Below are 13,767 nucleotides of genomic sequence, written 5' to 3' on the forward strand. Positions count from 1 at the left end.
CCTATATATGGCACTGTGTTCCCAACATGAAAGATACCTGAATCTGAAACCCAAGGGGTGGAAACAGGAGTGGTCCCACTTAACCATCACCTGCAGTGATCCACTGGGGGCTTTGTGCTTCCTGTCCTCCCAAGTTTAGATTCTGCAGGGTTAGAGGTCCTGGTCCCCAAAAGGGACACTCCCTGGGGAACACACCAAGTGTTCCATTGGATTATAAACTATGGATGATGTCTGGGAACCTTGGGTTCCTGCGTCTAGGAACCAGCAGGTGAAAGGAGGAGTCACTGTCTTGGTGACAGAGAGGGTAGGGCTGCTCCTACACTCACTGCACAACGGGGAAGAATGTGTAGAACCTGAGTGACCCACAGGGGTGTGGCTCCGTACTCCTTTGCTTATCTGCGATTGAGAAACTAGAGAATCCAACTTGCACACGCAGTGGAAGAGTCTGCCTCTTGATTTTCAGACCCCTGCAGTCTGGCTGTAAGGGAAGTACATGATACACGTGCTCCTAGTTTTAGGCATAAACCAGTTTGCAACACTGCGTCCAACTTGAAAGACTGATTTCCAAGCTGGCGCTGATAGAGAGCCTTCAACCAGCCATTCCACTCTTCAGCCCAGACAGCCGCTTCCAGCTGATGGGACACGATATTGGTTCGTAAACTTGCCCCTGTACACGAGGGCAAGGAGAGACCAAAGAGACACAGACACTCCAGATCAGCAGCTTTAATAAGCAGGGAACTTACGAGGTTTGTCCTGGCGGCCAGAAGACGAACAGATCTCCACACCCGCCCGCCAGAATCTTAAGAGCTTATACAGAGGCCTTGACTGGGTTCAGTCATGCACACCTTCCAGATGGTGTCCACACCACCTTGCTCTCTCAAGGCTGCATCCTTGGGGCAGCTGCCAGCGTGGGGAGGGCAAGCGCAATGCACAACCCAAGGATGGGGAGCTGGTGGGGAGCCTCTGATGGCCCAGGGCCAGCTAACAGGTCAACCAGCGGTCATGTCCTCTCGACGACCTCCTCCAACATGGTAAGACCAGTGGATTCTACGTGTGAACTCATCCTGCACTTTCATCGCTTTAAAGTAACGCCTGCTGCTAAGAGGCAGTGTCATGCAGAGCTACAGCAACGAACAAGACGTCTCCAAGGGCACAGAGAGTGCTGCTGGCAGATGCACTGCAGACAGGGAAGCAAAAAAGTCGCACCTGGAGTGTGTCTATTCCTGGCGGGACCGACCACTGCGTCCTCTGTGATGGAGGAACCAGCTCGCCACATCAAGGTCTCAGCCCTGGCCTCTGCGGTTGGCAGTTCAGGCACTGAGAAGTGGGAGAAGCCAGGAAGCCTTGGTGAGAGGAGGTCTTGTTGCTGAACCAGTGCAAGTCTCTTTTCTGCCACCTAAGGAAAGAGGCTGAGTGACACCCATGAGCAAGTCATCCTGTCCGCTGGACTGCACTTCGGCAGTGGGTGCCCTGAGGGAGGAAGGTCTTCTTACATACCCGTCCTGCAGATGACCTTGACACCACTTTGCAATCTTTCTGCCATCAAGTATTGACCAGCTGGACAGTCAGTTACTCATGAGAATGCTTATGGATCAGGAACCCAGGTCAGTTCTCTTTCCACATGGAATGGGGCACCAATGTACCATCCGAAGTTTGCCAGCTGGAAATCTTCCAAATCCCATACGCTGCGTGTGTGTGGCAACTGTCTACTTCTGGCTGAGGCCAGCACACTGTGCAGATCCAGCTGCAGAACAAACTTGTGCTTCTTCCTGTTCTGCCAGCTAGTCACAGGTAACGTCTCACAAGACCACAGACGTGGCTGAGACAGTGAAACAGAAGATCCAGCACCATGAGTCTGACTACCGACCATGTCATTTACGTACGTCTTCTGATCTTCTCACACCCAGCTCTGTGTGTACCTGTGATGGACAAACTCCTACGCTGAAATCCTGCCCACAATGGGATGGCATTGGGAGGTAGAAGCTCTGGGAAGCAGATGAAGCTGTGAGGGTGGAGCCCTCCCTTACGGATGGGATTATTGCCCTTAAAAGAGCCACGAGTGCTTGCTCCCCCTCTCTGCTCTCCACCACGTAAAGATACAAGGAATAATCAGCCATCTGCAACCCAGGAGAGGCCCTCACGAGAACCCCACCCTGCTGGCCCCCGCATCTTGAACTTCCAGCCTCCAGAACTGTGAGACACACATTTCTGTTGGTTATAAGCCACCCAGTTTATGGCATTTCGTTATAGCAGCCCAAGCTAAGACAATACTGTTTCTGGTTTTCAATGGAATGCTGCTGTTTACATCCAGTTTCATTATTTGTTGTACTTCTCTGGCTACTTTGGGATAAACTCTTGATACGGGTCCAGAAGTGATGGCACCTGTCCCAGGTACAATCATAAAAGGTTTTATATTTAGGCTCCCTTATCATTTTTTTTCTCAATACCAATTAGATGATCAATTCGATTTCAACTGGCAGGGACAACTTCCCTACCTTACCTGAGGGTCTTTGTTTAGACATCGTAATATCACTTTGATGCATTAAAGACATCATGGTAATTGGTCCTAATGAGCAGGAAGAAGTACCCTAGTTGCCTTGGATGGTGAGAGGTAAATTCCATGAAAAATCAGTGGTCTGTGGACTATCATGGTCTCCCTTCCAAAGTGAATGACAAGCAGCTACGCCTCGCACTGCTCACAACTAAGAAAGGCCCAGGCCTGGCGTGTGTGGACTTTGATATGACCACATCTGGGTGTGCTGCTCCCGTCTTCTGACTGAGGAAGCTGTAGGCTGTTGGTTTCGCGAGACCTGGATAAGGACCCGCAGCTCTGATACTCAGGACAAGTTTGTAGCCGGCCAGGCAGAAGTGTGGACAGCCTGGGGACTCCACTGATGGCCGCTGTCTAACGTGGCTGTATTCTGGGACTGAGTTCTTTTTTTTTTTTTTAATTAATTTATTTATTTATGTATTTATTTTTGGCTGGGTTGGGTCTTTGTTGCTGCGCGCAGGCTTTCTCTAGTTGCGGCAAATGGGGTCTACCCTTCGTTGCGGTGTGCGGGCTTCTCATTGCGGTGGCTTCTCTTGTTGGGGAGCACAGGCTCTAGGCATGCGGGCTTCAGTAGTTGTGGCTCGTGGGCTCAGTAGTTGTGGCTCATGGGCTTAGTTGCTCCGCAGCATGTGGGATCTTCCCGGACCAGGGCTTGAACCCATGTCCCCTGCGTTGGCAGGCGGATTCTTAACCACTGTGCCACCAGGGAAGCCCCTGGGACTGAGTCCTTAACGTAGTTTCTGTGCTGACCCCAGGTAGTGTCAGAATTGAACTGTAGGGCACTCGGGTGGTGATGGAGAGGAGGTGGTGAATGATAAGACTCAAGCGGGTCAGGAAGGCAAAAGTAAACCCCGTGAACAGATGGCCAGGGTTCCCAGAAAATTTCTCCCTCTGAGTTGTCCTTGTGCTCTGTCTACTCCTGTTCTGCATATGGACTTGCTGTCCCTGCCCAGAACCCATCTGGGGACTGCCCAAATTACTTACTCACCATCGCTGCTTCTGACCAGAAAACTCCTCTCATAGCAAAAGTGCAGCCCTAGCCTTACGACCATGGGATTCCCTGACGTCAACCCAGAAGCAGTTCAGCTACTGACAGTGGGAAGGCTGCCCTACTGCAGACCCACTTATGGCCATTTCTCCCACAGCCAGAATACATCAGCCTGGGGCCATCAGAAGATGGGAAGAGCCCCTCTTACTGCTACGCCAGATAAGCCTGGAGGAATTTTTGCTTTCCATCCTGACTCTGGGCTCTGCTGTCCCAGGGGTGGGGGGAGGCTGCTGCCACCAGTGACAGTGGTCCCCCTCTGAACCAGCAGGGATAGGGTTCCTGCATCGGCTGGTGGGATTGATCCCAATTACTGAGGAGGAGCCTGGAGGCCAGCACAACTCGAGGACAGTAAAGCCTGTATCTGTACCTGACGTCTTCACTGGGCACCTCCTCGTACTTAGTACTTCCAGGTTCGACTGTAAAAGGAAAGGAAGTCCTCTAAAAACAAGACTGTTAAGGTCTCATATCTTTCAGAAAGGACAGTGAGGCCCAGAAAACCAGGCCTACATGGTAGAAGGAAGACTCTTTGAAACGGGGGCGCAGGCCTGGTTAATGCTTGCTCTGGACTTCTCCTCACCTCCCCCACTTGACATGACATGCTGGGTGTGTTAACTACACCAATTAGCAAAGGGCAGACCCAGCACCGAGGGAGGAGTCCGGCATTACCTGGAGAGCCTGCATCACTGAGATACGACACCTCATGGGACTTCTTCGGTATGAAGAATGTTTGCCCCACATCAGGTGGGTGCATTTTGGTAACTAAGTATGGGTGGGTGAGAACAAATTCTTCGTAGCCAAAGGGTCACCTGCCAGTGTGCTTTCAGATCAATTCTTGTCTGCTCTGCAACAAGGTGCCGACTTCTGCAAGGAACTGTCCCAGGATCCTTGTCTAGTCTGGCAAACAGGAGGGCAGGAGGAGAAAGATGGGTGTCTCTCTCCCTTCCACAGTGATGCTGATGCATCTCCCCTGAGGGGTCAGCTCCTGCTGGAGGGGGGCTCTGTCCCTGTGTCCCAGGAACCGTTCTGCTGACCCGCCAGCCCCAGGGAAAGGGCTCCTCCACCATCATAATGATCAAATCCTTGTACTGGATTCCCTTAGCTGGAAAGCCTAGCATGGTTATGTTCTCCCACCTGGACTGACACAGTCCTGTAGTTGATTAAAATGTATTGGGTCAGACTTCAGTTTGGTCATGACGTTTTTTTCATCTTTCATTATGAAAATTTTCAAAAAATAAATAACCATATACTAACTAGATTCGATCTAGATTCAATATTTTTAAAAGATTTTGCATGTTTACTTAATCCATATATGTGTACTCTCTTTCTAACAGAACCATTTCAAAATAAATTGCATTTGTTACGGCTCCTTCTTCTTAAATAATTCAGCATACAGCTCCTCAGAAAAGCAGCCTTTTCTCATATAACCATGACCACACCTAAGAAAATTAACACAAATTCCCTTAAAACCTGCTATCCAGTACATACTCAAATTTACCCCGTTAACCCCCAAAATGACTTTATAGCTGCTTTCCCCAATTTAGGAACTAATTAACTTTTGCACATGCATTTATGTCTCCTTAGTTTCTTTTTTTTTTGCGGTACGCGGGCCTCTCACTGTTGTGGCCTCTCCCGTTGCAGAGCACAGGCTCTGGACGCGCAGGCTCAGCGGCCATGGCTCACGGGCCCAGCCGCTCCGCGGCATGTGGGATCTTCCCGGTCTGGGGCACGAACCCGTGTCCCCTGCATCGGCAGACAGACTCTCAACCACTGCGCCACCAGGGAAGCCCTCCTTAGTTTCTTTTAACAAAAAACAGGGCCCTCACTTTTGTTTTCTGAGTAATGTTGTCTACTTGATGAAACCAGGCCAGTCACTTACAGAACATCCCATGTGTCTCTTTCCTCGTGGTTCTGTGTCACTTGTCCCTCCGTCTGTAAACTGGGGGAGACTGTGCATCTCACACGGCATCATGCCAGGCCTGCCATGAGCCGGGGTCACAGTGGACGCTCCCAAGCCCCTGCACTGTGAAAGTGGAACTTCGCCTTGGTTTTAGGACTTGTTGATGAACCCACCGTGAACTGATTATTTCGCTGGGGGCAGAATTGGTGGTTCTCTAATTGTATTGCTCCCTCTCTATTAATTAGCTGGGTGCTTTACCATGAAGAATTTCCCTCATCAGCAGGTCTGACCTGTGTTCTTCCACGAAAGGAGGGTGAATGTCTCTTTCTTTGTAATTACTAACCCCCATGGTAACAAGTTGGTGTGACGGTTACGCCCACTGGTGGCTTTAAATGGGCCCTCCCTCCCTCCCTCATTAGCTTAACGTGGATGACATGGATAGTTATGTTTTCAGTATTTGATCATCAATTTCAAACGTCTTTCTTCTGGAAAGTGAAGAGACATTTCTTGGATTCCTGCTCCCAGAGCTGGTCAAGATTTCGCTTCAATAACATCAAGCAGAAGACAGGACTCAGTGGAAAAGGTGGGAAGATTATAAAACAGTGACCTTATGGCAGTGTTGGCTAAGAAGAGGAAAATGCAGACATGCACTGGAAAAAAAAATCTAAAATAAGTAAGCAAACATCTAAATAAGTAAGATCTAAAAATCGAAAATAAGTAAGTAGTGATCAGGAAAAAGTTGTTTTATATTAAAACCAAGCCCAGCAGAATAAATGTTATGTTCAAAGGTCCTAGAAACACAGAGATACTTATAAACATACCTTTACAACAGACGTTTGGGTAAAGGACACTGGCTAGATACCACCACCAGGTACAGATGAGCATGAGTAAAACATGAAAAGATCATAATCATGAGAAATAAATACGTAGTGACAGCATCTGACAGAAATAAAAGAAACCAAGCAAGATGAATCAATAGGCATGTGGCTATTTGTCTTACTAGTGCTTTAAGTTCCACTGAAAATTTTTGACTTACAGAAGTTCAATGTGAATTCTAAGTCTATGTTTTATTTTTTTGCCCGTGATAAAAGCAGACTGGATAAAACAAAAAAAAAAACACAGGGCTATTCACAAACACACCAGGGCTTTGATTTTATTCTTTTTGTTTTTGTGTGTGTTTTTGTTTTAAACCAGGCTGTACACTTTAAGAAAATAAACAACAGGAAGCCATCCTCTGCTTACCCTTCGTGGGTGGGCAGGGAGGCTCGACCAACAGAGAACCGGGCAGACGCCCGTCACTCACGAGCACACAGCTACCTCATCAAGGTAAGAAGCTAAGATGTGCTGAAATCACACAGAAAATACTCCACTTGGCTTTGCAGCAAAGCGTAAGGGTGAGAGCACCTAACTGACGACACCGGGGCTGGCGCTCAGCACCACTCAGCACACGCACATCACAAGCTCCCACAGAAAATCAAACCTCTTCCTCAAATACAATCGTCACAGGACTTTATTCACTGTTTACTCTTCTGGCAGCAGGACTTCTCTGAAGTAGAATCTAGACACAAGTAGAAATGAGGAAGCAATTTGTGAGAAGGCTTCACATCTTCTAAGAAGAATTTCACAATTTCGAAACACTATCACTGAATTAACCTTATTTTTGGTAACAATAAGAATAGCAATTAAGATACGCAGTGGTTTACATTATGAAAGTTGAGAAACGCTGGACAAACGACATCCTGTAAACACGGTCTTCATAGTCGCTGTGAGTCTGAGACACTGTGCGTCCTTCACACCCACCCCTCGGTGTCTCCACTCACAACCCTCCTTCTGATACTATTCATTATGGCCGATTAGCAGGACTGAAACTAACAAGAGTAACTAAGCTGGACCCCAGCCGTCTCCTCTCCAGGACTGGACACTCCTGGGTCACTCAGATCCCGTCAGAAGACAGAGGACTTTCATTACCTGGTGGTACGTCTCCCAGTCTTTGCTGGATCATTTCTAAATGGTGAATGTATTCCGTCAAGGAATGTTCTGGATCTTGAGAAGCAGTCAGGGATCTTTCTGATCTGGGATTTGGGGACGGATTTGATCTTCAAACATACAAACCAACAAACAAACAAAAAGAGTTGAACTCAGCAGACGGTTTGAATGCAGCCAGTGCGGAGGGGCAGTGGAGCTGGGCCTGCTGACCAGACACTCATGGGAAATGGGGTAAACTAGGCGGTTGTTACTTTCCTATATTTTCTTTACCACAGCGGAAAAATAGTAAGGGTTTTTTAAGAAGTGCTACATAGTGCTTTAAAACTAACTTCTTTACAACGTCTCCAAATTAAAACAACTAAAAACTACTGTATATTATTTAATTCACTAAATCTTCACATATAAGTCTATCATCCCAACCGGATTCTGCCCAGCATCCTTCACAGGGGTCCCTTCCTCCTGGCCTCCAGCTGGGCCTAGGGAGTCCCATCTGCCTCACTGCTCACTTCCTCTCCAGGGCAGGGAGTGTCTTACCTGTGCGCCATCCACAAAAAAGAGGCCTTGGCCACCACCTATTCCTTCAAAGGTATCACCCACTCGGGAATGGGGGAGCCACAGCCAGACCGAGAGCCCCTGCCTGCCCTCCCCGAATAGAACCGGGCTTCTGGGCCCTCACGGACTGACACTGCTGCACTCCCTGCCTCGCTCTGGGACCCAAACTTTCAGAACACGTCTCTGTGAGGAACCACACACGCTGGTGGGTTCCCATCGGCAGAGACGCAGGGTGAGTGGGGACACAGCCTCGCGCACGGCAGAGCCACCCACGCTCATCGGTCTGGCCTCCCCCATCAGGGCAGTTACGCCCGAGATCGTCACACTCTTAACACGCAACTCGTACGGAGGTCTCATCACCAACCGGAGACCATGGAGCGAGAGAGCAAAGGTGAGCATTTTATCCCTGCTGGTCCGATGTCAGAGGTGGACGATGCGTTCTGCTCTGACGAGCTTGTTTTAGAACCCCGGGGAAGCACGCACAGAGAGAACAGACGACATGCCTACACAAGCCGTCACATGTGTGTGACAAATACCACAGACACAGACTGAGCTTTCTGTTCACTTCACGGGTAGGTTCCAAATACTGGAGGAGTCGTAGTCAAATGAATTAAATAAATGACTTGTAATCATATTCGAGCATTTGAATAGGATTATAATTATTTGTGTTTCAGTCTGGAGAAATGGAAATGGAAATCACATCTCTCACAAGCAACACTTGGATAAGAAATCTCACGGTCAGGAAAATGGGCTGCAAACCGTGATGAAGGTGATTAGGGCCACACCACACAGCCTTGTTACACCCAGGGCTCAGAACGTGACAGTCACAGCCGTCAGGGAAACCTTTCTTCACCTGAATTTTTAAACAAAATTCCATTCTACAATTTAACCACAAGGCCTCTTAATTATATTTTTAATTGAAAACAGTTTTTCCCCAAATAACCAATGAATGTTTAACATTGTCACTGTAACATCTCAATTGCCAAGTAAGTTGTAAGCATTAAACACATCACGCGTGCAAACCCCATCCCACAGAAAAAGACTAAGTAAAGCTAACACCACGGCCTTGCATGTATGTGTGTGTGCGCGTGTCGGGGGGGGGGGTCACGTGTGCCCGGGGGCCCTTCCATCACAGGCGGGCCTGAGCACCCGCACAGCTCTGCCCAGGGACACCTCCGCGCGTGGCCCTGTCTCTGCAGATGGGGCCCCTGCTGACGGCTACAATCCTGCAGTGGAAAAGCAGCTGAGGCACCACCGCTCACCTTTCCCTCCTGCGTGGGGATGCTTTTGGCACAGGGCCCCTGGCGTGGCTGGAAGACACGTCCCGGGTTGGTGGGGATGCGCGGGTGTCGGGTGGAGACTGCTGCGGCCGTGGCACCAGGAATCCTTCCCCCAGGATTATTTAGCAACGAAGGGATTAAGAAAAAAAAAAGAATGCATTTTAGTAGGGAGGCCCATCCACCAAAATTTTAAATTTACAAGCTTTTAGGAGTCTGCATGGCAATTTCAAAACGTTTAAAAAGTACTCGTTAGGGCTTCCCTGGTGGCGCAGTGGTTGAGAGTCCACCTGCCGATGCAGGGGACATGGGTTTGTGCCCCGGTTCGGGAAGATCCCACATGCCGTGGAGCGGCTGGGCCCGTGAGCCACTGGCCGCTGAGCCTGCGCATCCGGAGCCTGTGCTCCGCAACGGGAGAGGCCACAACAGTGAGAGTTCCGCATACCGCAAAAAAAAAAAAAAAAAATGTATTCGTTATAAAAACTGTATTAAAAAAATCTCTAGAAGAAACCTGAGGGTTTTTGTTTTTTGTTTTTTAAATGTATTTATTTATTTAGTTAGTTATTTGGCTGCGTTGGGTCTTTGTTGCCGTGTGCGGGCTTTCTCTAGTTGCGGTGAGCAGGGGCTACTCTTCGTTGTGGTGCGCGGGCTTCTCATTGCAGTGGCTTCTCTTGTTGCAGAGCACAAGCTGTAGGCGCACAGGCCTCAGCAGTTGTGGACCGTGGGCTCTAGAGCACAGGCTCAGTAGTTGTGGCACACGGACCCAGCTGCTCTGCAGCATGTGGGATCTTCCTGGACCAGGGATCGAACCCATGTCCCCTGCATTGTCAGGCGGATTCCTAACCACTGCGCCACCAGGGAAGTCTGAAACCTGAGTTTTGAGCACCTGCATTTCATTCCTGCAAGGCCAACCCTGACCCTCGTGTCTGTGTGGGCAGCGCCCTGGAGAAGCACTCAGCACCCTGATGGAGTGAGCACGGCGCCAGGTGGGCCTGGGGTGGGTCTCCTGCACCCAGCTCTGAGGAGTGGGAAGGGCAGAAACCCCGGCGACCATCAGGTGCAGCCGGGGGGCAGCGGGTGTGGGGGGACCCCTCCTGAAGAACCTTGAAGCCAGCTGATTCCGAGACGTAAGGATTCACACGTGGAAATCAAAGGGGACTGGCACCACCAGGGAAGCCCAGTGGCCATGAAGGGTGCTGCCCACTACAGCTCCCCCAGGCAGCCCAGCTACACCTGGGCAGCGGCCCGTCAGATGGGGCAGAGGACGACCGCAGCCTGGACGGGACTGAGGCAGAGGAGGCAGTGGTGCTCCCAGGAGACGTGCACAGTGTGAAGTAGAACTTCACTCCATTTGGGAGAATGAAAAAGCCTTTTCACTGAAGATAAGCTATTTGTCGATACATTTAGCATTTCTGTAGTTTTCAATCATTATTACGCTCCTCTGAACCACTTTTATTCATCAACATTAACTGTATAAACTTGTGCTTGTTCCCAAAATAAAAACCACTTTCCTTCAAAAACCCTCTGCCTCCGGACAAGCGCACTGGCTGAATTACTGGTTTCTTATTGTGCTTTGCGATCTCCCACCAGGCGGACACTAAAGAAGCCCATGGTGGGGGCGGCATGGGAGGTACCTGGGCGGGGTGCTCGGCCCGGCGCTAGGGCTCCTCTGCCATCTACTTGTTGCCATTTCTTAACCAAAAAGCGTAACCTACAAAAAAAGATAGAAAACATTGAAAACTAGAGCGAAACAGGACTGAAAAGAACCAAGAAAATCCAGACGTGATGGGACCATGGAGTGAGAGCACGGCCCTCTACCCGGGCAGCCGCCAGCACCTTCCCGGCCCCGCCCCCGGACCCTGGGCCCCCGAGCCCCCGGGCCCCCGACCCTGCCCCTCCACTCCCAGACCCGCCAGCTGGGGTCTGTCTGGTTCACCGCACTCCCTTCCATCGCTAACGCACTTGACGGGCCCCGGACAGCTGGGGGAAATGGAGACCCTCGCCCTCCACGTGGTGACGGGAGGTGCAGTGGTGTAGGGGCCCCTAGACCCCTCTCCTTGACGGCCCCCAGCAGCTCCCTCACAGCAGTGCTGCCTCTAAGACCCAAAGCCCAGAAGGCACCTCCACTTCGCGTTGGTGGAAAGACGGAGGCAGAGTTTGGGGCTCTCCCCGCCCCAACCCAGCATCTGACAAACTTCCTGGCACGGGGCATGTTCCCCGAAAATACAGAACAGATGGAAGGACAGGTGACAGACAGAGTGACAGGCAGGTGGGTTGACAGTCTGTGGTCCGGAAAACTCAGAGGGAGGGAGGGCGCTAAGTGCCCGGAGGCCGGAGGAGGCCTCCACCCTGCGGGAGCTCCTGGCAAGTGTGTGGCTGGACCGTGTGTGGTGCTGGGTCTCTGAGGGCAATGGGACCCACACTGCCTTTTGTGGTGCAGTCCAGGGAAAGGCCGAGGGGGCCCAGCCCACCCTGCTGTGCCTGGTCCCACAGACGGAGGTGCGTGCGGCCCAGAAAAGGCAGCTCCGTGGGCACCAGAGCAGACACGGTGGCACAGTTCTTAGTGGGACAAACATTTTTAGAAATACAGCAGATTTTAAAATTATAAAATAAAATAGATTTTCATCACTGTTAATTCTGAAATAGTCAAAATTCCCTATCACACCAGGGAGTCCATCCGTACTCCAAAGTGGCGCCCTGCATGCATAACGGCTGGAGCTGGGCTGGGCCGGGCCGGGCGGACACTTAGAGGTCAGGTGTACCTCCCCGCTGGGGGGCCCACAGCGTGTCCTCCTGTGCACATGGCACCCTTTATGAAACACAAATTTGACTGAAATATAAGAAACTGAAACATGAAGAAGTGAAATGCAGTTTTAAGCTCGATCAGACAGGTCTGTCATCATAAGAATACCATTAACGGGAAGGCTTTGTTTTACAATAAAAAGGCAGCCTTAAACCCTTCCATCTTAGAAGGTGCAGTTCTACATAACATGGTTTCCGGAAGACAAGAGTCGTCTATATTTTAAGGCCTCAAATATCATTCATCTTAAAAAAGGGAACAACTGTAGCATTTCAAAGACTAAACGACCCCAAAGCAGACAGGAGGCACGTGCCTCGGCGGTACCTTAGGACAGCGATCACCACCCTGACGGCAGTGCGGAATTTTGTGAAAGGGCGTGCCGCCACCGCTTTCCTATCTGCCTTGGAAGGAAATACTCCCAAGTGGGCGATCATGGAGAGCGTTTCTTGTTCAGAGTCCTGGAATCCACCAATCAACAGCAAAAGATACTTCTTTTGATAAATCAGGGCTTTTCTAAAGCTCTCTGCTCTCAGATAACGCAGGTACAATTTTTCCATCTAAAAGAAAAAGAAAAACCAGTGAAACGTAACCACAGGACAAAGTCACCCTTCTCACAAGTCTCCACAGCACACTTGTACCAGGTGCTTTAAAAAGAACCAGCCTTCTTTCCTCAGCCATTTATCACAGCAGTCAGCTCCGCACGACATCTATAACCAGCAACAACCTTGCAGTTCAGAGCTGGATCTTGTTTATCTGACAAAACGCAGAGCACAGACGACCCTTCACCAGCATCAGAGGAGCCCCGCGAGGGCCCAGGAATCGAACCACTAAGCACGGACCAAACTGGAGGCAGGTGGGGGGTCCCATCACAGGTCTGCGGGCATCAGGGGTCAGGGAGACCTGAGGTCACAGGCAGAGGTTGGTGTCCATATCCTAATACGGCTTTTCCCTCCAGAGAGACCCACAGCTTGGGCCTCACCATCAGAAGTGCTGACTGAACTGTGGGCTCAAGGCTTTTCCAGGCTGTGGACACTATCATCTGTAATTCAAGCACCAAGACTTTCACTTCTTAACCCAGGATTTTAGAAAGCACCGCGGGAGCCGCACAGAGGATCTCTAGGCAGTGAAAATGCTCTGCATGACACCGTTGTGGTGGACATTTGTCATCTTACACTTGTCAAACCCACAGAAAGTATGGCCCCAAGAGCAGCCTGCACGTGATGACAACGTGACGCTGTGGCTCTATGGACTGCAACACACGCACCGCCTGGGGGGAGTGGATGCTGGGGCAGAGGATTCGGGAAATCTCCGTACTTTCCCCTCAGTTTGGCTGTGAACCTAAAACTTGCCTAGAAACATAAATCTTAAACAAGTAAGAAGCGGCCACGAGACGGTGTCTGCACACCTAACACCACCCATGGGCTTGGTCTTACCTTGGCATTGCAGGCGCCAGCTTCTGGTGTGGGCAGTGCTGGGTCTGGGTGTCGTGCTGAGCCCAGCGAGCCCATCCTGTCCTGCTTCCACACAGACCTGTCCGACCTCTGCAATGACCACAGACAGCGTGTCTACACAGCTGCTCTCCCAGGAGAGCATCTCAAGAAAAGTGGCTGAGGGCTTCCCTGGTGGTGCAGTGGTTAAGAATCCACCTGCCAGTGC

At 50.4% G+C, this 13,767-nt stretch overlaps 1 protein-coding gene across 8 annotated transcripts in view; it reads right to left on the minus strand.

The window, feature by feature from the left end:
- Nucleotides 1-6,621: 6,621 nt before the first annotated feature.
- PCNT (pericentrin) overlaps nt 6,622-13,767 on the minus strand; it is a 97,526-nt gene continuing 90,380 nt past the window's right edge. For 6 of the 8 annotated variants that reach the window (XM_027127691.1, XM_027127302.1, XM_027127480.1 and 3 more), the window contains 6 exons: nt 13,545-13,652; nt 12,436-12,668; nt 10,946-11,022; nt 9,297-9,420; nt 7,465-7,592; nt 6,622-7,054 (listed from right to left, as the gene is read on the minus strand). In XM_027127691.1, the coding sequence (XP_026983492.1) occupies nt 7,011-7,054; nt 7,465-7,592; nt 9,297-9,420; nt 10,946-11,022; nt 12,436-12,668; nt 13,545-13,652 (714 nt within the window). In that variant the 3' untranslated portion in view covers nt 6,622-7,010. Of the gene's footprint in view, nt 7,055-7,464; nt 7,593-9,296; nt 9,421-10,945; nt 11,023-12,424; nt 12,669-13,544; nt 13,653-13,767 lie in introns of those variants that run through there. The other 2 variants (XM_027127539.1, XM_027127774.1) reach the window with 2 other exon arrangements.

The sequence above is a fragment of the Aethalodelphis obliquidens genome, unplaced genomic scaffold, assembly GCF_003676395.1.
Source record: "Aethalodelphis obliquidens isolate GAN/ISIS:26980383/991018 unplaced genomic scaffold, ASM367639v1 scaffold1, whole genome shotgun sequence".
Classification (NCBI taxonomy): Eukaryota; Metazoa; Chordata; class Mammalia; order Artiodactyla; family Delphinidae; genus Aethalodelphis; species Aethalodelphis obliquidens.